The sequence below is a fragment of the Zingiber officinale genome, chromosome 6B, assembly GCF_018446385.1.
Source record: "Zingiber officinale cultivar Zhangliang chromosome 6B, Zo_v1.1, whole genome shotgun sequence".
Classification (NCBI taxonomy): domain Eukaryota; kingdom Viridiplantae; phylum Streptophyta; class Magnoliopsida; order Zingiberales; family Zingiberaceae; genus Zingiber; species Zingiber officinale.
The window spans coordinates 110,730,357-110,753,998 of NC_055996.1; the positions used below are offsets into that span (position 1 = coordinate 110,730,357).

General features: G+C 36.7%; 1 protein-coding gene across 8 annotated transcripts; it reads right to left on the reverse strand.

Moving 5' to 3' along the window:
• Positions 1 to 538: 538 nt before the first annotated feature.
• LOC121988900 (light-mediated development protein DET1-like) lies at positions 539 to 15,552 on the reverse strand. 8 transcript variants are annotated; one of them, XM_042542615.1, is made up of 11 exons: positions 15,182 to 15,552; positions 14,061 to 14,418; positions 13,730 to 13,958; positions 11,629 to 11,796; positions 7,134 to 7,202; positions 6,758 to 6,817; positions 6,568 to 6,645; positions 6,334 to 6,498; positions 4,166 to 4,261; positions 1,428 to 1,527; positions 539 to 930 (listed from the first exon to the last, which is right to left on the reverse strand). In XM_042542615.1, exons 2-11 carry the CDS (start codon positions 14,357 to 14,359, stop codon positions 797 to 799), a joined length of 1,398 nt encoding a protein of 465 aa, XP_042398549.1. In that variant the 5' UTR covers positions 14,360 to 14,418; positions 15,182 to 15,552; the 3' UTR covers positions 539 to 796. The 8 variants fall into 8 exon arrangements, with proteins under 8 accessions (XP_042398549.1, XP_042398541.1, XP_042398545.1 ...); XM_042542607.1 differs by having other exon boundaries at positions 14,061 to 14,488; XM_042542611.1 differs by having other exon boundaries at positions 11,629 to 11,724; positions 14,061 to 14,488; positions 15,182 to 15,551.
• Positions 15,553 to 23,642: the final 8,090 nt, after the last annotated feature.

A 23,642-nucleotide genomic window follows, 5' to 3' on the forward strand; every position in this document is an offset into this window, starting at 1 on the left:
ATTAACAGATCTATTCCAACCAGACCCGTTGATCCTCCCAACCTACCTCACCAGTTTGGTTTAAACGGATCAATTGACTCGCCCCATATGGATCAATCGAATCAAGCGACAAACTTGGTCAGACTAAATTGACTGATGCAATTAGATCCGCCAACTCATCTAAGACATTCAATCAGAATGCTAAACTCTAAAATCAAGCTTTGATTCACTGCTTTAATGACGAGTTGACGGCGGGCAGACGACATGTTTGACCATTCATTCCTGCATCCACGTGCAAAATCAGCATAGCGGTCAAACAGTCAAAGTGATCAAAAGGCAGCGGTTTGCACATCATTAGTCTTTAATCGAGTTTTTTTGCTAATTATAATATTGTTTAAAATTCTGTACAGCTATTTTGGATGACAAGTTCTTAGTTTCGAACTGTTCTTTAAAACCATGCCTTTTTTAAATTTTTGTAAATGACAAAAAAAAGCCTTAAATAGTTCAGTAACAATAGATCAACTCCATGACTAGAGGCAAATTTATAGAATCTAGTTAATTAGACAGTTAACAAGTACAATGCATACGATTAATTAATTTCTTTCTAAATTTCTATCTGAACAAAAGTTTATTGGAAATTACACGATGAACTTTTACCTGCTATAGTATAAATTATGACCCTATGATCGTCTAATACTCCCCCTCCTCTCTCATAAACCATAAAATTGTATTTGTATGGGGGCAGAGATTTCAGTGGTTTAGCCTTGGAAGAAGCTTTGTGGAATTCCAGCCTTTAAGAGAGAAGTGATCATGTAGTTCACAGCCTCAGATGAATGTTCACAACTGTCGGTTGCATGTACGTCTGCTGGATCGAAAGCACAAGAGGCCAGTAAGGGTGGAATAGGAAAGAGGACCGCTTCACCCTGTTGTCCGCACCACCGGTATCGAGTCCTACATACAAAGAATCACTGTGGTGTAAGTCCATGTTAGAATGATCTCATTGATTCAGATAATCAACAATGTGTTTATCATGACACAATACATGTATGATCACTTTGCTCTCCAGAAAAGGTCTCAGGGCATTTTTCAAGTTGTTGAAATCAGATAGCCAAATAAAACATCTAAGGACACATGATCTATCATTTGCATACATATGTATAACAGAAACATCATAAATCCTAAGAACTAAAAGGATTTTGAAAGGAAGGGCTAAGTAATATATTACCCAAATTGTATCAGTGCAGATAATGAATCAAGAAATTATACATCAATTAGTTTATTTCATACTTCACCAAAACACTACTGTGAATGAGAAAACAAACACTTTGGTTAAGTACACCGGTATTATAAGACCATATTGGGGCCCTCTTTAGTGTAAATTGTATGCACTCATCCAATGTTCAAAATCTCAAGTTAAACTTTGCATTATGTGATAGAACGTAGTTTACCTGTCTTTATCTTGAATTTTGGGACATTTGGTTGCCTTCTTGAAATAAATTTTATTGGATGATCAGTAGAGTGCCTATGTCGGTCTGTGGAGGAAATCAACTACCAACGGAATTGCAACGCCACATATATAAGAAGTAGATCAAAACAACAATGATCGAACTGAACATGCAAATTGAGAGAAAACATAGATACAATAAAATAAAATGAAATAAATAAAATTCATATCCTGCAGGTCAACCAAAATGAATTGCTTGCTGTTACATTCAAAAACTAGTTTCAAGAAAATAAAAGTGCATTGCATTACCAAATCAACTTAAACCATCCATTTAAAATGAATGAAAATCATAGAAATGTGAAGTATCACTACAAATAAATTGCCAGTATGCTGAGGATCAAGGTTCAGAAAATCATGGAGAGATGTAGCCAAGAAGATCAGCTCGTCTGCAAACTGCCAAGTTTGTGAAACCAGTAAACCCAATTCATAATCAGGCAGGACAACATCAGAATATTGCCTAATGTCTATGCATCATCCTAATGCGTATGGCATTGGCATAGACATATCAATCCTTGTAAATTTATTTTCTTATCATATTTTTAATAACTCCAATTAAAACAATCAATTAAAATTTTTCATCAAGATGAACAAACCATTACATAGATGGATTACATCTCCCACTCAATTAATTAAAAAAAAATGCAATCATAGCCTAACCTCAAACATCTGCCAAATTGCAGACAATTAATGCTTATAAAGAAGCATGAACTTCAATATGCAAAACGGATAATTGAACAGTCAAATGATGGACAGTTTTGACACCTTGTTTTCATAATTTTTAGATAAGTCTAAGCATAAGTTCAACACTTCTAGTTGTGCATTAAATTGAATATAAACAATAAATTATAGAGTCACATTCCTCTAGTTGTTAATTTAATTCAAATCAGTAACTTTGGCTGGGTTCCCATGACTCAAAGATTATTCAATTAAGATTATAGCCATATGCCATATGCAATATTGTATACTGAATCTGTCTGTAATATGACTCAATATTTAGTCCGACTACATAATGCTAGTATGAAGGCCTAGCACATGTATATCAGGTTACATGGAATAAACTTCCCTTCATTTTTCACGCCTTAAATATTTTTCTATTTTAGATAAGGTATCAATTCTAGACCATACTGACAAAATAAAGACAGCCCTTTCCAGGAACATGTGCAACATGAACATATCTCAAGTGCATGTGACTTGAGGTTTTCTTAATCTTAGCAGGCTTCGTGATGAGAACTGAATCTGTATATATTCCTTTTGAATCTGACCATACTTTCTAACAACTCTAAAGGAGGACAATCACATCAAAGACTTCCATATACCAAAGGATGGTACAGCTGCACTAATCATTCTAGAATATAATTTGATCTTGTCCAAAAACGGAGAAGGTGGCAAACTGAGGATGTGACCGGAAAGTTAACGAAACGAAAACTCCACACAAGCATGCAACACAAAGTCGTTACTGTCGGGCCGGGAAGGGTTTCCCAGCGATGACCCTCTGACACTCAAGTCAATTTCCGGCGAATAGAAAAGATGGAGAATTGTAACAAGAGCATGTAGAAAATGAAGTTGGGCATACCTTCGCTTGTAGGTGGGAACCTCCTTTTATAGTGTCACTAGCATTCGTGCACGCATCTCAAAGCATAGACATGTTTTCCTACCTAGGAAAAGACAAGTCAAAAAGTACCTCTGACATCATTTCTTAAGAAGCTATGCAACTTTCTGATGTGACAACCTAAACGCTTCTAAAGTACGATTTGCCTGCTGGACATGCTTTGCTGTCAGCGGTACAAATTCCCAAAAGGATATGATGGGATATTTCGTGGGTCCACATGTGGCTGACTGGCTGCTAGTCGGTCGAGTAATCCCCGTCCGGACATAATGCATAGAACCATTGTCCTGTTTCCATTCGGCTGTATGTCGGAGGGCTACCCTTGGTTCGACCGAACATGTCTTCCGCTCGGGAGTAGCGGTCTGAGGGAGTTGCTGCTTGGTTATCAACTTTAATCATGAGTTTTCTAGAGCAGTCATTTGGGCCCGACTGGGGCAACCGAGTGAGCGCAGGATAGACTATGCCGACGCTCGGCTTAATTGATTTGTTTCCTGGGTCGGGGTCTTTGACTGCTCTGACTTTGAACTCCACGTCTACTACTTTTCTTCCACTTTGACCGACTGGTGGGGCCCCTCTTCATCACCGCATAATAATCTATGAGAGATCCACAAAATTTAGCTAAAATATCAAAAAGAGTGTTGTCAAAGTTCTCAAAGTCAACCATCAAAGTGGCCAAACTATCTTAAAAACACTAATTATTGAGTAGCTATGCCTAGGATAATTTTGATCTTCAATCAAAACCTTAGGTTTAAAACTACAGATTGCTTGGTATATACCATGGTCCTGCTGCTAGTTTTCATTCAAGTCATCTAGTCAGTTGCAAATAAATCCTTGCAAATAATAGAAAGTAAAACACACATAGCTACAAATAACTACAGTAAATAATATACGTAGCTTCTGCTCTCTACTAAAGTACCTGATGAACCATTGGTAATTTGTACCACAAATCAATATTTCTTACAGAATAATAGCTACTATAAAGAAAATAAAACCAAAAGAACAAACAATGTTACACTAATCTAAGTAAGAGAAAATTTAGCATACTTATGAAGATAACATAGACTAAAAGGTCAAACCTTTTCGTCGTAGCGAAAGAGTGAGAGATCAAAATACGGTGAAGGGCTTTGTGATTGACAAGTGTATGGCAGTGTGCCCAACATTTTTTTCACATACTGCAAAAAAATAATGAAATTGGATTATGAGGTTTAAACTTTTCAAGAAACAACAGTACCTTGTTTCTAGCCTGCAATTTATTAGTGCAAAAAACAAATATTTTGTTCAGTTAAGAGAAAATATAACCGATTAAGATGTTTGATAAAGAAAAAAAATTATAGATCCATGCAAAAATGGCCTCTCAAGTCTCATGAACATCATGACCTAGTCATTCAATCAAAATTTAGGCAGAAATATGTTGCTTATTGTGATAATCATCTAGGAGGCTAAAAGGATTAATAAATTGAATTAATATAATAATGTCACAAATTAAGAAAAAAGAATAAAAATAAAAAAACATACATAAACTACATCAAATAAATAAACAATTTGCAGCGATCTATACATCATATGTACACATCTCATGCAACCTTTTATCTGAAAAGAAAGAAAAAATATTTGACGAAGATATTTTGCAATATCCTGATTCAACATCTTCCTAGGGTAGAATGTGGATACCTTTCTTTTTGTATGAAGGAACAAGTACATATGTTTGTTAGTGCAATTCTCCAATATTAAGGGCACCCAAATGCATTACCTCTTCCTTCTTGTTTTCCTAAAAAACTGAAGTTGACACCTATTAGAGGGAAAATAAGATTACTTTTTCTCAGCTAGTCCACTCCACTTGTATTTTTTATTCATTACTGTAAATATACAATTTATGCCCTAGAATATTAAACATCGCTTGCTCAAGCTGATTCAAAGATATTATGAAGACCCAACTAGTTACAGCTATATACAATTGTACTTGTCTACTTGCTTCATCCTTTCATGGAATATTATATCAAAGGCTATGTGCATGGCAGCTTCGTTGTCACGATACAGCTTCATTGATCCTGAGGGATTATGCCCCAACTGGGTCAACCATTATTTGGTCACCTGTTGCTAGGATCATAACCATCCTACCCATTTATGATTCCAAAAGTGATCTGTGATTTATTTTTTTAATCCTAGATTTAAGATGTGAGTGCTGGATTGTTCATTAGTTTGACTTATGATCAGTAAGGCATTAGATGTGAACGATGACCAACAATATCTACTTGATCGATTTTGGCTTATGATTCTGTTTTTGATAGAGAATATGGATCTCTATGATTTTATGATCTCTGTGTGCAGATTTCGATGATCTGAAATCTATCATTATTTAATCTTGTTAACTAGTGGTTCCATCATTTTGATGGGTAAACTAATGTGTGGAATGATATTGATATGATATTATATATTCAGGGTTAATGAGATGAGTATTTGATTCCAGCAATGCAGCAGAAGTGAGGTTGAGTGTGTTGCTCCAAAGTAAAATGAAAATAATTGGAGAAATGACTCCAAAAATATGATTTGAATTCTTTGAGGATCAGGCTTACTTATAAGAGATTTGAGATGGAAGAATGTTATGCGTCACATTAATTAAAATCTAAGTAGGAGATCAATTAATCTATTTAACCTCAGTATGACACCTTAATTGACTTAATTAGGGCTTTTGGAGTTCTAATTAGAAATTATAAGGTAGTAATCAAGTTGATTGGGTTTAATATTGGCTTTTGGCTTGAACTGGGCTCAATTTAGGCCTAAACTTATGTTGAGCCAGTTGACTCAGCTATGAATCACTAACTCATTTCAACGACCTCAGACTCAATCGAACTGGGCCTACTGAGGTCTTTAAGTTTGTGTTAAAGAGAATCCGGATTCCAACAGCACACCTGCTCCCCCTTAATTTGAACCACCATCTGACAGTAGACATCGTGTTCGATAGAGTTATGGACCTTTGAGCAATATAACCTTAGCAGATTGACCTGGTGTGCGTGGGTGTAAACAGATAAACAAGTGTTTGAATAGTACAGTCCTTTTGGCTCCACAAGCAACAGATAGATGTATGAGAAAAATTAGCAAGTATCCTGAACTATGTATAGTCCTGATTATTAAAATCAGTAAATCACGTTTTGCTAGTCTTCTCATGTCGGAACTTCAGATTGTCAATATTCAGATTCACATATTTGTGCAGATTTATTACGAAACTTTGTGGGATGAGGTTCACCTGTGAGAAGCCGCTTGCTTTGCTTTTCATGCTTTGCAGTTGTTCAAGAGCATGAATATTATTGGAGTGTGAAGAAATGAAATTAGCATGCACAGACTCTCTCGAGTCCGCATGAAAATAGTCATAGAACCGCTCAAACAAGGAATATAGTTCCTCAGATGAATTCTGCCAAAAGTAAATTGTTATGAAATCAAGAATCATATCTAATGATAACATTAATGAAAGGTCATTTACCTGATAAAATGCAACAATCTCAGTAGTTTCCATGTTATAAACAGCAAAGAATGCTGGATGATGATCAGAATTCCGAACCTAAATTATTAGATGTATTAGGACAGTTGTTTGCCACAGATCCCATGTTAAAATATAAAATAAAACAACTAAAACTTTTGCCCAATGTAAATGACATGGTATAAATGCTTACACCACCATCAGTACTGCCAAACTTCAAAAGAAGATGCTGACGATCCAAAAATTGAACCTGCTGAGTACCCCAAGTGTTACAGCTTCAAATAGAATGACTAGGAAAAATAGCATGAAGGGGAGGGTGGGGAGAAGATTGGGAGTCAGAGTATCCAGAAGCTGGAGCAAGAAAGATAAGCAGGTAATGAAGAGAGTAGTACTTCTACACAAAGACTTGAAGATTTCGTGTGATGTCACCAAGTCAAATAAAATGTCAAAAGAAGTAAGCATTCAAATAAAAGGTCCAGTTTCTCCAGATATAGAGCTATGAAACGTCCAAATATGACAGTGCTCAATTTGAAGATCCATAAAACTTCCAAAAAAAACTTAGTGGATACCTTCAACATGATGAGATCAAGATAATCTTGGAAGAGATAATAGAACTTCTTCTTAAGATGTTGAACCCTCTGGAGAACAATATTTAAATTTAGCATTTTTCTACCAACAATTTCAGTATCAAATACATGTCATAGAGATAAATTATAGATCAAAAGGCGAGTATCTGAAATTTTCAAAGTTCTCTGTTTACTGTGTTTTCTGATTTCAGAAAAAGCTGTGCAAGTAAAAAAGTTAGAAAATTAAACTATAATGTATTATGTCACTTCCAATCAGTGAAGCCAACAGTTTCATCTCTTAATGATGCACAGATTTCTAAGCTGCCATTCCTACCATGTTCTCCATTGTCAATTTTTCCTCTTATATGAACAAGACTGTATGAAGACTTAATTTAAACAATGCTTCCCAAGATTCATCTTTATAAGACTTCCCAAATTTTAACATACCTTAGAGGATTTATGACAATGATGCAAATTATATACCAAGAAGCCAGACTTTAACATACCATAGTGGGTTTATGACAATGATGCAAATTATATACCAAGAAGAACTGAATCAAAAAAACGTCATAAAAGCAAAAATCACAACAAGGCTAACTTTATAATTTTGACAAAATTTCAATTTCAATCAGGTTTAAAATCTAAAGATGTTTCTTTTCTAAATGTTTTAGATTCAAGTATTTTGAATTGCGTAAGAGACAATAAATTAGTTATAATAGTGGGGTCACAACATTGTAATTTCTTAGTTCTTGATTTTTCTTTAAATCTTAAGTTTTATGATCTCCAAATTTACTTAGCCCCCAAGTACATATGTCCACCGAGGATTCTATATATGGGTTTTGTACTAAATTTTCTTTGAATGCAAGGTGTTGCCAAGTCTTTCAACTTTCAGTGTAAATCTCTGACTTCTCTTTCTTATAATTGCTTGGGAAACTATAGTTGTGGTTGCCTAGTTATCTGTTTTTCTCCTTCCTTTTTCACCATTCAACCTTCGCTCCTTAGCTATATACTTACACCATACTTTAAGGTTATTATGGTAAATGATCCTGCACCAGACAATCAAGTAAAATGTTATCAGCACTTCCAGACTAATGTTCTTATGCAGCTACCTCAAGAAAAGGATTCATGTGGGTGATTTTCGTATTATTTTCTGTTCGCACCAATGTTCCTACAATATGAAGGATTAAAACTACTATGCTTTGTAGTTCTGAAAGGGACAGCATTTTTGTCCACTGCAATCTTCCACCAGAATCAACAATGTTGCATCGCAACAATTCTGCATGCAAGGCTGCATGAGTGTGTTGCTACACACAAGCAAAAAGCCTGGACTAGAAATTAGACATGTGACCTCTCTGGTTCCTAAGGCTAGTGAAGGTCAAGGATAGCTGTATTATAGCAATTAGACTAGAAATTCTGGTTGCAATAAATTCTGAAATCATCAGAATATGAAGGTTCCGGAAGTATGGATGAGATACAAGAAATGTTTTGAAGAGCAATTGGTTGTGGTTAGCCTCAGAGATCATATTCCAAGCAGCTGCTGAGCAATGAACCAGGACAGAACATTCACAAGTTCCTCATGTTCTTTTCTCAGGGCCCAACATTGCAATTTAGTGTTTTATGCTTTATGTGGGTACAAACATTCTTTGCTCTCTATTTCCTTTCCTTTCTTTAGTATTTTCTCCCTTTAATGCTTACCAGTTACTTTATTAAACAAGTATCATTTTGTAGCTAACTAATCTCCTATCTGTTGTCGATTCTTTATATTTGCATTGGATAGAAGAAGAGAGAGATCATCTTCCTGAAATGCATTCCATTTTTTTTGAGACAACTCAATGCACTATGCAGCTTGTGTAGGGATGTGTACTATAAGCCTAGCTTTTGTATGAACATCTGTTTTGAAATATTTTGAAATGAGAATCACTTTGGTCAAATGTCTGCATTTTATATTTCTATATATGTCAATGCAGTTGTCCATTTAATTTATATTGTAGATAACATGGTGTGTGGTGTCACAGACGATCATGTTATCGGTTCCTTATAAATTATAAATAGTAGCTCACAACCAAGATGGATTGGGACAAACCATTGGAATGGTTATAGTGTAATTTGGTATTAGTCTGTCTTGACTATAAAATTACACTAGTACACTATGTGTGAATTGAGCAGAACCATTTGAGGTTGTTCGATTTATACTGATTACATAAAAGAACAGAACCTCTGTTATTATGGATGTGCGTCCTCTTAATCCCTATATAATAACAAGCACGTATACTTAGTATTTATTTCTTTGACTTATCAATGGGTGAGATTTATCCGTTAAATCAATAGGCCCGATGAGTTGGGAGATAGTATTATTTATATGGTGTATTGTTGATTATAGAAGGAATCTGTGTCCTAATTATTTAGGTTGATGATGTCCCCTTGAGGAGCTCATAAGGATTATCATGTAAACCCTATAGGTGGACTTAGTCCGACATGATAATAAAGTTGAGTGGTACTACTCTTGGACTCAGATGTTAATTAACTGAGTTGTCAGTAACTCATTTAATTAACGGACATACGATATCTTAAACACGGGGAGATTAACACACTCATAATAAGGAATCCATATTGTAATATGAGATTGGTGCGGTAGTTCAATGATAACCCTTTAGTGATATAGGTTATTATTGATGGACTTGAGTTGGGTGTTCGGGCGAACACGGGAAACCCAAGCCTATCGGGAGACCTAAACCAATTCCTCCTCTAGGTCCCTGTTGTAGCATCTATATATATAAAACCTCGCATCCACTCATCCATAACCGGGTTTGGTTTAACTTGGTTTGGTTTAACTTAACTTGGTTTGATTTAACTTAACTTGGTTTGGTTTAACTTAACTTGGTTTGGTCTAACTTAACTTGGTTTGATTTAACTTAACTTGGTTTAATTTAACTTAACTTGGTTTGGTTTAACTTAACTTGGTTTAATTTAACTTAACTTGGTTTGGTTTAACATAGTTTGTTTAGATTTTTTCTAAACAAAATTTTGTTAATTTTTCTTTCCTTGTAATCGACGACAAGTGTATAAAAAGGAGTAGGATGTGGCCCCTAAAGCCTAACTTTCTAATTCTCCACAACTCCCTTCTCTCCCTGTGGTTGTCGCCCCCTCTTCCCTTGCTAGGGCCGGCGGCACAATCAATTCTCTTCTCCCCTTGTGGCCAGCACCACCTTCTTCCCCACCTAGGGTCGGCGCCAACCTCTCCCTTGCAAAGGGTCGGCGGTTTCCTCCTCCACCTTGGCTAGGGCCGACGGTTCCCCTTCTCCCTTGGTGACCGGCACCTCTTCCCATCCATTGGTGGTCGGCGGCTTGAAGAAGAGGAGGAAGAGAAGAAGAAGAGGAAGAAGAAGAAAAGGAAGAGAAGGAAAAAGATTAGAAGATGCCCCATCTTAGAGACTTCTTTTGTGGCCGACGGTTTAGAAGAGAAGAAAAGAAGGGTGGTGTTGTCTTGGTAGATCGTCGCCCACACGATGTCCAAGAAGAGGAGAGGAATACGGCAAAAGATCAAGAGGTCTTTAGTACGAAGAAAGGTACAACTAGTTCTTTAATTCCGCTGCGTAATTGTTTTTGTTTTCTTCGTGTCGATTTTGGATATCGATTTTGAATACCAACACAAGAGGCCAGCGATCTTGTACTTCAATCAAGATGTGCTTTGATCATTCAAGAACTTGCTTGATTGATCAAACACTTGTCTGATCGAACGTGCGGGTTGCTAGGAATAGTTCTGTACTTGTATAATTTTTTTTTGTATGGAAAATTTAAATAGAACGGAATTGCCCTTCAGCTTGCCTCTTAATTTAACTGGAAATCAGTTCTGACTGCACAATGGCAGCTCATGTGCATATGCACTGTTGTTGATCACAACATAAAACCGCATGAAACATTTTTCAAACCCATCATATTGCAATTAAAGAACTCATATTATTAGATCCATTAAGAAACACTCTCTGACCACTCAACTGTTATTTATTAATCAGTAACCACTTGATGTGTAATGCTCGTTTAAAAAAGAAAACATGCTGATTTTCATTTACAGAAGAACCATGTTTAGGCACTTAGCTGAAAATGTTGTGTGAATACCAGTTGAAGGCCCGATGGAAACAGTGTCTTTCCACAATTTCAAATCATAGGACAAAAAAATTCAATGATAAGTCAGCATGCAGTTGATAAGCTAGGAGTGATAACTAGTGGTATAAAAAAAAATAGGGTAACTGAAAGAAAACTACAAATAAGCTACTAACTTTATAATGGAGCAGACCATTGTGATTTAGTACTAATATTCTAGCTTTATTTTTATCATTTGGGCATGTTAAGGTATCTTTTGATTGTTTGCATTCCATTTTGAATTTCCAGGTAAATGTGCTAGTTTCGATCAATAAGAACGAGTAGATGTTAACAAGTCTAATCATACAAGCAATTGTAATACAAAGAAACTTGATTGATTCCCAAAAAGGGGGTGTACCAAGGATGGATCTGGTTCTTCATTCCATGCTTTTCTAAAAATAAAGGAAAGCAGACGTTGCTTGATACCAGAAATGAAAGAATTTGCTTCTGTAACCTGCTGGTGATGAATATCGTTATTTGACTGATGAACAAATTCCTGAGGCCTGCTTTTATTAATTCCGGCACACTGAAGAAACATCAATTCTTGCCAACATAATGCAAAAATAGAAAAAACACAATGAAATTTGGATTTAAAATTTTTAATGTTTATTGCCAAATTATTATGATATTATCAGATGTGAAATTAAAAAGGGCACATGGGTTTCATGTCTGTAAACATTCTTATGCTAAAGGAGTGGGGTCTTCCCCTTATAGGTTAATCACATGGGTCAGCATTCCTATAGTTGGGCAGCCTTTGGAAGGCCAGAGTCAACATAAGTCACCATAATGGTTATAATATATCGGTTTTGGGGGTCTGAATAAAATGTGTAGTGACAACTTCCCATTCTGATAGAAACCATACTCCACATTTCTGATTTATAGGAACTTTATCTTCAAGAAACATCTCCGTAACACAAGCAAGTACCATGTGTCATCAGCAAACATTCTCACATGACTTAATACAGGGATAAATCAGTTTGCCTCGTATAGCAATTTCATGTGGCTGAGATTCAGTGTAAAAGAAACTGAATTTCTTTAACCATAAAACTAGAAATAATTAAACTATTATAGGTTCATAATCCAGACCAAAAACTAATTTATTTCATTGAACTGATATGTTTATAAAATAGCAAAAAAAAAAAAAACTATATTTTTGCATCATTCTCCTCCACTGAGAACTTGACTCGTGATAGGATATTGTCATCTACAGCCCATCCTCTATAATGAGTAAAAAAATATACAATCATCTTCTTTTAGCCTTCAAGAAACCAAAAAATTAACTTTATCATTAAAAAAAACTTAGAGAGCTTTGAGCAAGAAAAGTCCCCTTCAATTCGAGGCTTCTCTTTAGAATAGCTAAACTATCATATCTAGATTTGTTCCAAAGGATAGCTTACAGCTAGTATATGCTAATTAAAAAGAGAATAAACGATTTACAATCGTTAAAGATAGTTGGCAAAGCTAATACAATGCGTATAATATGCTGTTTTAAATGGCCAACTAATAATTTGCTGATTTTAAATGGTAATTGCTGACTATAAATGGCCAACTAATGCATATAATTTTCTACCTTTAAATGGCCAACCAGTGGATATAATCTGCTGGCTTTAAAAGGCCAATTAATTCCTTTGACAATCATCATCTTATTCTAGTTCGCCCCTTTCAATTAACAAGGAAATGTTTTGAGCTGTTACAAGGTGAAGCTTTATTTGCATCTCAACTATGCCCTCTGATGTTCAAAAATGATAGTGCTTAGGTGAGGTGTTAGCACTAGGGTGACGTGAATTGAACCAAGTGTAAGCTTGACAGATGTCTATATACTAAAGTTGGCACACCTCCATATTACCAGAGTTAGTAACAAGTTGTACTTATGAAGCTTTCTTATGTTGTTATTTTCATAATCACTAAATCCCAAATATAATTATTAAGGACCCACATGTAGATAGTTATGGGTATAATTTTGAACATACAAATCACAAAGGTGCATATGTCAAATGACAATAGCTCAATATTTTTTACTACTAACATGGTGGTATCAGAGCCACCAATTCCATGACACCAATTCCAAGGCTTCCTCTCCTGATCTACTTCATTGGCTGTTCCTGAGTTATTGCCTTTATAGATTGCTATTTTCTATATTGTTTTCCTGTTGATGTTGCATCCTACACTTGTTTGCTTCCCTCTTGATGACTCTCAGCATAGTCATCCCCAACACTGAGGATGCAAATAGATTTAGACTTGAGTGCAGAGAACATGGAATCTATATAATCAGCAGATCTTCAAGCGCATGACAGGGTCCTGACTATTGCAGCTATTCCTAGATTATATAACATCAAAATTAATATCTTAAATGAAATAAAGAGAATATAACCATGTCCATTTTGAAGAGCACAAAATTTCCAAACACTCATTAAGCCAGGCATACTGATTTTAAAGAAGTAGAAGAAAAGGCAATGCACCTGAGAATTAGAGTTAAGAAATAGTTCATCATCCTCTAGGCAGAATGGGCCAATCCTTCGTACATCAAATAGATTTCCTGAATCACGAACTTGGAGGATATGTATTGTCTGATGTCTTAAGGACAATATACACAACAAATTTTCATACAAGAAAACCCCCATGTTATGCACTAAGTTGACATAGTCATTGCAAAAAGATTTCTCGTCCATTACCACTCCATCATTCAGTCTGTCAAGAATATTATGAAACTAAAAGATGAGATATTGAGCAGCTAGACAAATTAAGAAATGAGCATGGAAAATAGAAAGTATTCCCTGAGTAGCTAAGTACCTTACAAGGTGAAAAGTTATTTTGTCTATTGAAGGAAGTCCATGAATTGCCCCCTCAATAGGAGGAACTTCATGAGTTTGTGTGGTTGATGTTGCAAATAAGCCAAACTGATGGTTCTCCAGATAAAGAAAGAATTCCTTGCAAATGAATTCATTGCTGGATCCTAGTGATATACTGTACAGATGAGTAAAGAAACTGTCGAACTTCTTCGCTTTCTGAGTCAAGGTTTGGTGATCACAATTTTCTCCCTTGAATGAATATGACAACCATTTAGGTCTGAAAACTATGATATCCTGCATGTTCCTGCTGACACTAACAAGGTACTGCCCATCATCTGTGAACTTCCGAAATGAATGATCTGGACAATCAATATCACATATAGTAGAGCCAGGAACAAGATTCTCGTAAAATTGTCTAACAAAGTTAATCTGCAAAAAGGGTGAAATTTGTACAGATAATTTGTTTATCTAAGAAACATAAAACCAACAATATAAGTCTGTTGAATCTAGTAGTTTGAACAATACTAACCAAAAAAAGGGTAGCCAAGGTTTTACTAAAATAAAAAATTAAAAAAAAAATACAAACCAAAATAAGTGGAAAATGTAGATGTTATCATATTACCAGATTATTCTTCACAAGTTTTGTTCCTAGGACATATAATGCTTGAGAGTCAAAAAGAAATAGAATGGGCACTTGCTCATTTTGTTCCTCTGTTGCTAATCTGTATAGCATACTTCATGTAAGTGTGATTGTGAAAAGGAGTTATCTTATACAATTTTAATTTTAATTTTAAAAAATAAATAAATGACGCAAAATATATGCGTCAACCTTGTGAAGACAAATTCAGCGTTTTTGTCTTCGTGTTATTCCATAACAAGGCTCCGCGATCAGTAGTTACTATAAGTTTTGCACAATGCTTAAAAGGCTACAGTGAGGAATCCAAAATCAAGCAAACGAAGATTGCTTACAGTGACAGAGACCATCACAAAACAAAAATCCTTTTAGCAACCAAAATGACAATGCCAGGAGGCAACAAAAGTAAGCGTCAACTTTCAGCAATGGCACACAGACATACTTAATCATAATCAAACATTTGGAATAAAAATCGGTGAACAGCATACACTGGCACCAGGACGAGGAGCGTGGATTTGGCGCTTGAAGACCCTAGCCGCGACGTTGGTGATCCTAAACATCAGAATCACCGTGGAAAGAGGATGGACAAGGAAGATGCGGACGCCTGATTCGGGAGGGGGAAGGCGCGGCTGTGGCGGACGCGCATTCCTCCCAGAAATCTCGCTGCTTCGGTCGATTGGAACTCGATGCCAGCGAAGGAGTCACAGGAGAAGGGGATTGCGAGCCCTTACCACCATGACGGGCGTCAGGCGTGGTGGCTAGCTTGGATGTCTGCTCGCCAGGGAAAGATTGTGAGGACGAAAGTGCTACACGGTGAGACTAGAGAACGAGAGCTGATTAGCGTCAAGGTCGAATCCATACGCCCACTACTGTAGGAGCCGAGTGGTCATATCTTGCCTACACTGTCAAAGCCTAAAGGCTCTTTTTTATTTTTAAGTCCAAATACGTATATGTTATTTATTTATTTATTTATATTAATTTTTAAAAAACGAGATGATGAATTATGAAAGTGGGTGAAAAAGTATATATATATATATATATATATATATATATATAGAGAGAGAGAGAGAGAGAGAGAGAAATGTTATGCTGGGCGATGCTTTGTGTGCGACCGTGAGCGACGCGCAGACGTGACATCGCCAGCTCGATTTCACTACAAATAAAATAATCCACAATAGTTACTCTCTCCCTTTCTCGCCTTTGTTCAAAATTTCGGCGGCGCTTATTACCAAAAATAAAATCTCCCTCGCCGCTCTCTCTCTCTCCCTCCCTCTCTCTCGCCGCTCTCTCTCCCTCGCTCCCGGTCCCCTCTGGCGTCCGTCCTCCGGGCGTCCTGACGCTTCCCCGGAAAGTTCAATATTTTTTGTCTGGCTCGCCGCTCGCCCCCCCCCCTTCCCTCGATCCCTCCGTCAAAACTCGTCCCTCGCGATCCCGGCCGGAAAGTTGCTCCGGCGTCTTCAATCGCAGGTCTACTGTGAGATCCTACCACCTCACTCCAATTTAATTTCTTAATCCACACCGTTATTACCTTGTGAAATCGGTATAAAAATAGTTGTAATAATTGTATAAAGATGCACCGCGACTTTGCTCCCATTTCTAACCGTTGCATCAACTACTACGACTGATGAAACTGTGCTTGTAGGATATGACTTGGATTGGTCATGGTAGAAGGTCGGAAGGACTTATGCTACGACCTGGATGGTCGACGGCTCCAACAACCGCCTGCTCTCCGGTGGACTTTCATTTTGCTGCTACAAGGTGTAGCAGCTTCATGGGGAGGAAACTGCTACAACGTGTAGCAGTTAACTGTGCATGAAGCTGCCACACCTTGTAGCAGCTACCTTGATATTTTCTAGCAGAGATTAACGTACTCGGTACCCATAGTTTTCATATTGTCTTTATCAACCCGATTCAAAAATTATTCTTAAAAAAAAATTTCACTGCTTCAGCGCCTTTCCTGCTACAGATTGATTGAAATTCTCTCTCCTTCACTCCCTCCGTCTCCCTCGTCTTCGTCGAAGGTCGTCCGGCTAACCACTTGGGCCCCTGCCGGGAAAGTGAAAGGTCGGCTGCACCAACCGCCTGCTCTCCGATGGACTTTCATTTTGCTGCTACAAGGTGTAGCAGCTTCATGGGGAGGAAGCTACTACAACGTATAACAGTTAACTGTGCATGAAGCTGTCATACCTTGTAGCAGCTGACTTGGTTAGTCGGATTTCTAGCCCCTCTATCTTCTAGCATAGATTAACACTACACTTTAGCCATTAACCCTCTATTTTCAGCAACAATGTTGGTTTGTCGGTCTTCTAGCAGGCCTATTTTCTAGCAAAGATTAACCCAGTAGCAGAGTTTTCATCTTGCTAAAAAAATGTGAAAATGTAAGATGCGATGTTACACCGGCTTTGCCTTGTTTTTGTGCCACGCGTTGAAGCAGTTACTTCGACTAATAAGCACTACACATTGTAGCAGTTACCTCAACATGTAGCTGCCACAACTTGTTGCAGCTAATGTGGTAAGGCCCATTTTTAGTAGCAGTATTTTTGTAATAAGATTAACCCCAAAAATATTTACTGGTCATGTCTTTAATTAAAATTGCTTAATATTTGATTTAAAAATATTTCAGATGCTTCAGTGCCTTTGATTTTATTTGCTTTGCTGCGACGCGGTGTAGCAGCTACCTCTGCTAATAACTGCAACACCTTGTAGCAGCTACATCTACATGTAGCTGGCAAAACATGTGCCAGCTAAATTCGTAAGTCCTATTGTTGGTAACCATGATTTTCTTATTATACACAGATTATCAACATGAAAAAAAAAAGTTTTTAAAATTATCTCCTCTGCCTGAGCTGGTTCGGTTAGTTTTTCAATTATTGTGATAATATATATTTATAATGTTCAAATACATTTTTACCCTCATAGATCAAAGTTTTTTACTCTAAACTCACCGTGTGACAAATATTTCGAAGAAATTTCTTCGATAGTTGTTCGGTGGCCCACGGAGTCTTCATCAATCAACCTCTCTGTTCTGTGACGTTCTTTGTGTCATTCGAAGCTTCGCCTTCATTGTAAGTAATATGTTAAGGTTTATGTTCCAAAGCTTCGGCTACTTGGATATTTTGAATATTTAGGGTTGAGAACCGTCTCCTAGCTGCTAGGGGTTTAATGTTTTTAGGTCGCTCACCAAAGATGGTTTACTTTGAGGGATCAATGAGGTTAAAACAAAAATATATATCTTTCGTGGTGTAGCTCTTGTCGTTGAACTGCTACAAAATGAAACAACTCGCTTAACCACTACAGTCTCTATTGTCTTCTTACATATGTTGCAGCTACTTGACACTAACTGCTACAATGTGTAGAGTACTCATGTTAAGCACAACTAGTCACATTGATATATATAGGAGAGATTATAGAACTTGTAATGTATTAGATTATGGTTACTTATAACAGTCTCCGGTTTCATATTATGGTTGATAATATAGAGATTATAGACATGGTAATGTATTAGGGTCTGGTTACTACTTACTAATAACAGTATCGGGGTTTATATTATGGTTTATAATATAGAGATTACACATAAGGGAAGTGAGTAGCATTATGAGCTTATGTTTGTGTTTGACAGAACTAAATGGCGAGCCAAAGAACTGCAGCTTCCCGTGCATATCGCAAGAAAGTGCACTGGAAAAGTAACTACCCTCACTTCAAGGGGTTTATATCATCACTCCACATAACCGACCGGCAGCTGGAGATGATCAATGGAAGCCCATTTGCTTGGGCATTAGCCATTCCTGAAATTGTAAATATTCGTAGTCTTATTCAAAATATGTTTGACAATTGGGACGTGCAAGTCAGATGCTTCATCTTTCATAACAAGGAGATTAGCTTCACCAGGAAAGACGTCTCTTTGATACTTGGACTTCCAGACAACGGCGCTGAAGTTATTTTGCAACAGCATGCAGCTACCACCCCACTATTTCTACAACACTTCCATAATATGGAGTGTACACAGAAGGAGCTGGAGAAGAAGATGATAAACCTCAGCAACCAACCTCCCTCTGCTGAAACCGATACTCTGTTTTGTCAATTATTAATATTGTATTTCTTTGTTAGTGTTTTATTTACTACTACTAGCAACATATCTAGATTACCAGTACAATCACTAATAGACTGCGTAGATGATTTTGCCAATTTAGGTAGGTATAATTGGTGAAAGGCTGTATATGACTATATCAGCCCGCAACTGGGGGCCATTGGTTCGATGCTTTCACTGAGGGTGAAACCTGAGGGCCTTGCGGGAATGCAAGCTCCCATGCTCAGAGGGTTCGCACATCTCCTTGCTGTAAGTCTCTAAATATAATGATAGTCTCATAAGATAAATCCAGAATGTATCAAATTTTGACAGTTTTTATTGTATTGCAGGTCTGGATGTGTGAACATGTCAGAATAATGGATCCTTACAGACAGCATGCCCTTCCAAGAATATGCAGATGGAAGTGGTCAGGCTCCCGCGTGGAGACAATAAAGTCGAGGATTGCTGAATTACCTCCTGCACAAATAATTATTGATTTGCAACCTTCGGACCTAGAGACACACCTGTTCTCAAACGATCCCCTAGAAGATATTGTAGAGCATATAGATTAACAAATTGCAGAGGGGTTTTTACAATTAGCTTGGGAGGGCTGATCAAATTCCTAAGCAATCTAATGAAGAGGCAGTCGATGCTCAGGGTATTCCCCACCAAGTTCCTGTACAGGCAGCAGAATGTATGGAAAAGCCGTATCGAGGTCCAGAGCCATTTTCTGTAGAATATGTTGAGAAAAAGAGGCTTGTACAAAATGTCAAGCCTGGGAGGCAGAAAAATCTCGACTGGAGTCTGTGGTTGAGGGCAAGGACCAGGTCATTGCCGAGATGGAGCGCATGATAAGTGAGCTAAATCAGGAGAAAATTTTTTTTGCCAGTGATGCAAAAAAATCATTATCTTCCAAGGATAAAATAATAGATGAGAAGGACAGAAGTATAAAGTTAAAAGAGCAAAATATAGCAGAACAAGAGAGGAAAATCAAAGAGCTTGAAAGTCAATTGCTTGCCAAGGTTATTGACCCATTACCTGCCACGCGGCCAGTACCCAGAACAAAGACTTGTGCTACAAAGAGAAGGAAACCCCCAACTGACAAAGAGATTAAGAGATTGCACTTGGCCAAAAGGAGTAAAAGAGTAATTTTTGAAGATGAGCATGAGGTAGAGAAGGCCAAGGGCAAAGGAGAGGCAGTTGGGGAGGCTCCTGTTAAAGTACAAGAAGGCCATGTACCATCTACTGATGTAGCTGCCACATCTTCATCGAATGAAATTTTGTCTACCCTTACCCAACTTAAATCAAAATACTTAAGGTACGGGTTAGGTTGGTTAAATGTGTCTTCTATTACTCTTAATTCACATTTGAATACTCACGTTGAAACCTTGCCTATATATTGTGTTTCAGCAATCGAAGTCATATTTTAAGAAAAATAAAGATGTTGTTGTGGCAGAGACGTTGTTGAAACTGAGGCAGCTAACGTGAGTTGGAAGTTTCTAGAGTTATATACCATTTGATTGTGAACACAAGGTTATTTATCTTGGAAGTGGTTTTGCTTAATTAATAGTGAATCGAACATTTCATTGTGTTTAAGCAAATCTACTGCTGCACCTGATATTAAAGTTTATATAACACATATAATTTAGGCAACCACTTTAAGTGTAGCAGCTATTGGGAGGGGTGACGTAAACAAAATTAATGTAAAGGTTTTTTTAAAATTTTTTTTTTTAGGGTTACGACAAAACCAATATGGTCCAATGGAACTATATCATTGGGTTTGGCATCTTTCATGGGTATCTTTGATTGGACTGACTACAGAGATGGTGATTGCATAAATGCATATTTTGCAGTAATTGCAGAGGAAGCCAAAACTTCCGGCATCCCTTATTGGCCATCTATATTTTGTCCTGTTGGTTTTGATGTAAGGATGACAACAACTACTCCTATGGAGTTTTTATTTTCAATATATGCCTCCAACAATGTTTGTCTGCATACACAGGATTTGTTTACAATGATATCATATGAGGCATTTGGCCTAGCAGCAAGCACTGACACCGACAAACCACTCAGGTATATATTCTGTCCATTAAATAATGCAGATGATCACTGACACCTACTGATCATAGACCTCCAAGAAGCTCAATATTTGCATTACAACTCACTTGGATCCTCACAACTATACACATCTAAGTTTCGAAAGTTTGTAAGTAACTTCCATGTTGAGTAAATCATATTGTAATGGATGTATGTGTGCATTGGTTACAAACTTCAAACTCATGCAGGTTGATATTTTTAAAAATATTGACCCACCTTACTACGAAATATGGTATCCAGGGCTACATTCCTTAATGTCAAGAAAATTTGAGGTTTCTACGATCCTGGGGCCAACACAAGTTAAATCGTAAGTAGATATGCTTAATCATAAATTTGATACATGTCCAATCCTCTGCTACTAATTATGTTATTGACAGTATGATATTAACTCTATCTTGCAGGATAGATTGTGCAATTTTTGTGATGCGATACGCTGAGAGTTTAATGTATCGAAGGCCAGCAAATTTTGGACAAGATGGAATGAGAGAATTTAGTTTTCATGTTGGTCATAAAATTTTAATTTTTAATAGCAAACACTGGATTAATGACAAGGTGGGGGTGTAAAGGTATTGATAATCTGATTGTAAACGCATTGTGAAACTGATTAGAGTCAAAAATTTAGGCTTCGTGGTGGTAATTTATTTGTAATACTGCTGTCAATGCCTTGCGAAGATAATACATTGTATAGCAGCTAAAGATATGTATATTAAATGTGGCAAAAGATAATTGTATATTTTTTTGATAGGAAGTAGATACTACAACTTGTTGATGCTAATCGTGAGCAGCTTAAAATTTTTGAAGATGCTTACCCGCAATAACTGCAACAGATTGTTGTATCTACTAATGAGATGTTGCTGTAATTTGTAGGAGATAACTTTACAAATGTAGCGTGATAAATTATACTAAATTTTTACCACCCCATCAGGTTGCCATTAATGCGGTTTATGGAATGGAGGAGAAAAAACTGCTATAATGTTGGTATGTATAATAAGTTGAAAAAAAAAATGTGTGTCACGCCCCGGAGGAGTCCCTGTCCGAGAAAATTTCGGCAGCATTCCCCTGTACGGCGGACAATCTGAAATTTTTCTACATCCTCATATACCTCAGCCACATGCGGCTGGAATAATTGTTAGGATGTATATTAAAAGCCTATCTTTTGGTATAAATATTTATCTAGAAATAAGAATCACATTGGTCAAATGTCTACATTTATGATAAATGTAATTGTTCAATTAATTTATATTGTAGATAACATGGTGTGTGGTGTCACACACAGAAGATCATGTTATCAGTTCCTTATAAATTATAAACAGTAGCTCACGACCAAGATGGAAAGGAACAAACCATTGGAAGGTCGTAGTGTAATTAGGTATTAGTTTATCTTAATTATATAATTACACTAGTACACTTATGTTGGTTGCTACTCGGAAAGCCTATAGGTTCCACTGCACAAAAATTTTGTACAAAGGTCTGAACCTTTTCCTAGCTACCATGTGTTCTTTTAAATTAAATTTTGGATCTCCTGCGGAACTTAACACGTTTGATCCAAAACTTAATCTATTTGTTCTTTTAGGTTTTGACTTGGATCTCCTGCGGAACTTAACACGTTCGACCCAAGTCTCCTTAAGTTATTAATTCCATTAAATATCAATTTCCATAAAAGGTTCCCAGTACTGACGTGGCGAGGCACATGGCCTTCTTGGATATGGGAGCAACCACCACCGACTAGACAAAACCTTTAATAGAAAGCTAATATTTAATTTCCTAAAATAACTTTAGGTTAACCAAAGAGAACAATCAAATCACAAGGAAAAGAAAGAAACAAAAGAACACAACTTCGAAAAACCATATTCGAAATACTAGAACGTAAGCCTCTTGTATTTGGTATTATTTCCATAAATAACTAGCATGATGCGGAAATAGAAATTACTAGTTATACCTTGTAGAAAAACCTCTTGATCTTCTACCGTATTCCTCTTCTAACCTCGGACGTTGTGTGGGCAACGATCTTCCAAGATGAGAAACCACCAACCACCTTCTTCTCCTCCAAGCAAGGTTCGGCCACAAAGGAAGAACTTTACCAAAGAAGAAAATCAAAATACTAACCAAGCTCCAAGAGATGCTAGCTTTCTCTCCTTCTTCTTCTTCTTCTCCAAGTAGTATCCGGCCACCACAAGAACTCCAAGGGAGAGGAAGAGGTTCGGCCACCACAAGAGGAAGAGAGGGAGAGAGTAATGGCCGGCCACAATCACCAAGGAAAAGGGAGAGAAAACAATAGAGGTTGTCCCTCTTGAAGGCACCCTCACCCCTTCTTTTATATTCCTTGGCCTAGGCAAATTAGGAAATAAATTTTCCTTAATTTCCTTGACATGATTTAATTGAGAGAAATAAAATAAAATTTCCCAAATTAATTCTAAGTGGCCGGCCACCACAATTGGAAAACAATTAGGACAAGTTTCAATCAACAATTAAAACTTCCTAATTTGTTTCCGGAAATTTTAAAAAAATAAAATTTCTCTTTAAAATCTCTTCATGGTTAATAAAAGGAAATTTCTATAATTTTAATTTTATCAATCATGTGGATAATTTTAAAGAGAAAATAAAATATCTTACCAATCTACAAATTAGGAAAAAGATCTAATCTCTTTCTTAATCCTTTGTAGATCTTTTACAAGAGATATTTTAATTTTAATTCTCTTTAATAAATTATTTCTTCCACATAATAAAAACTAAAATTAAAATCCCTTTTAAATTCTATTTGGCCGGCCCTACTAGCTTGGGTTCAA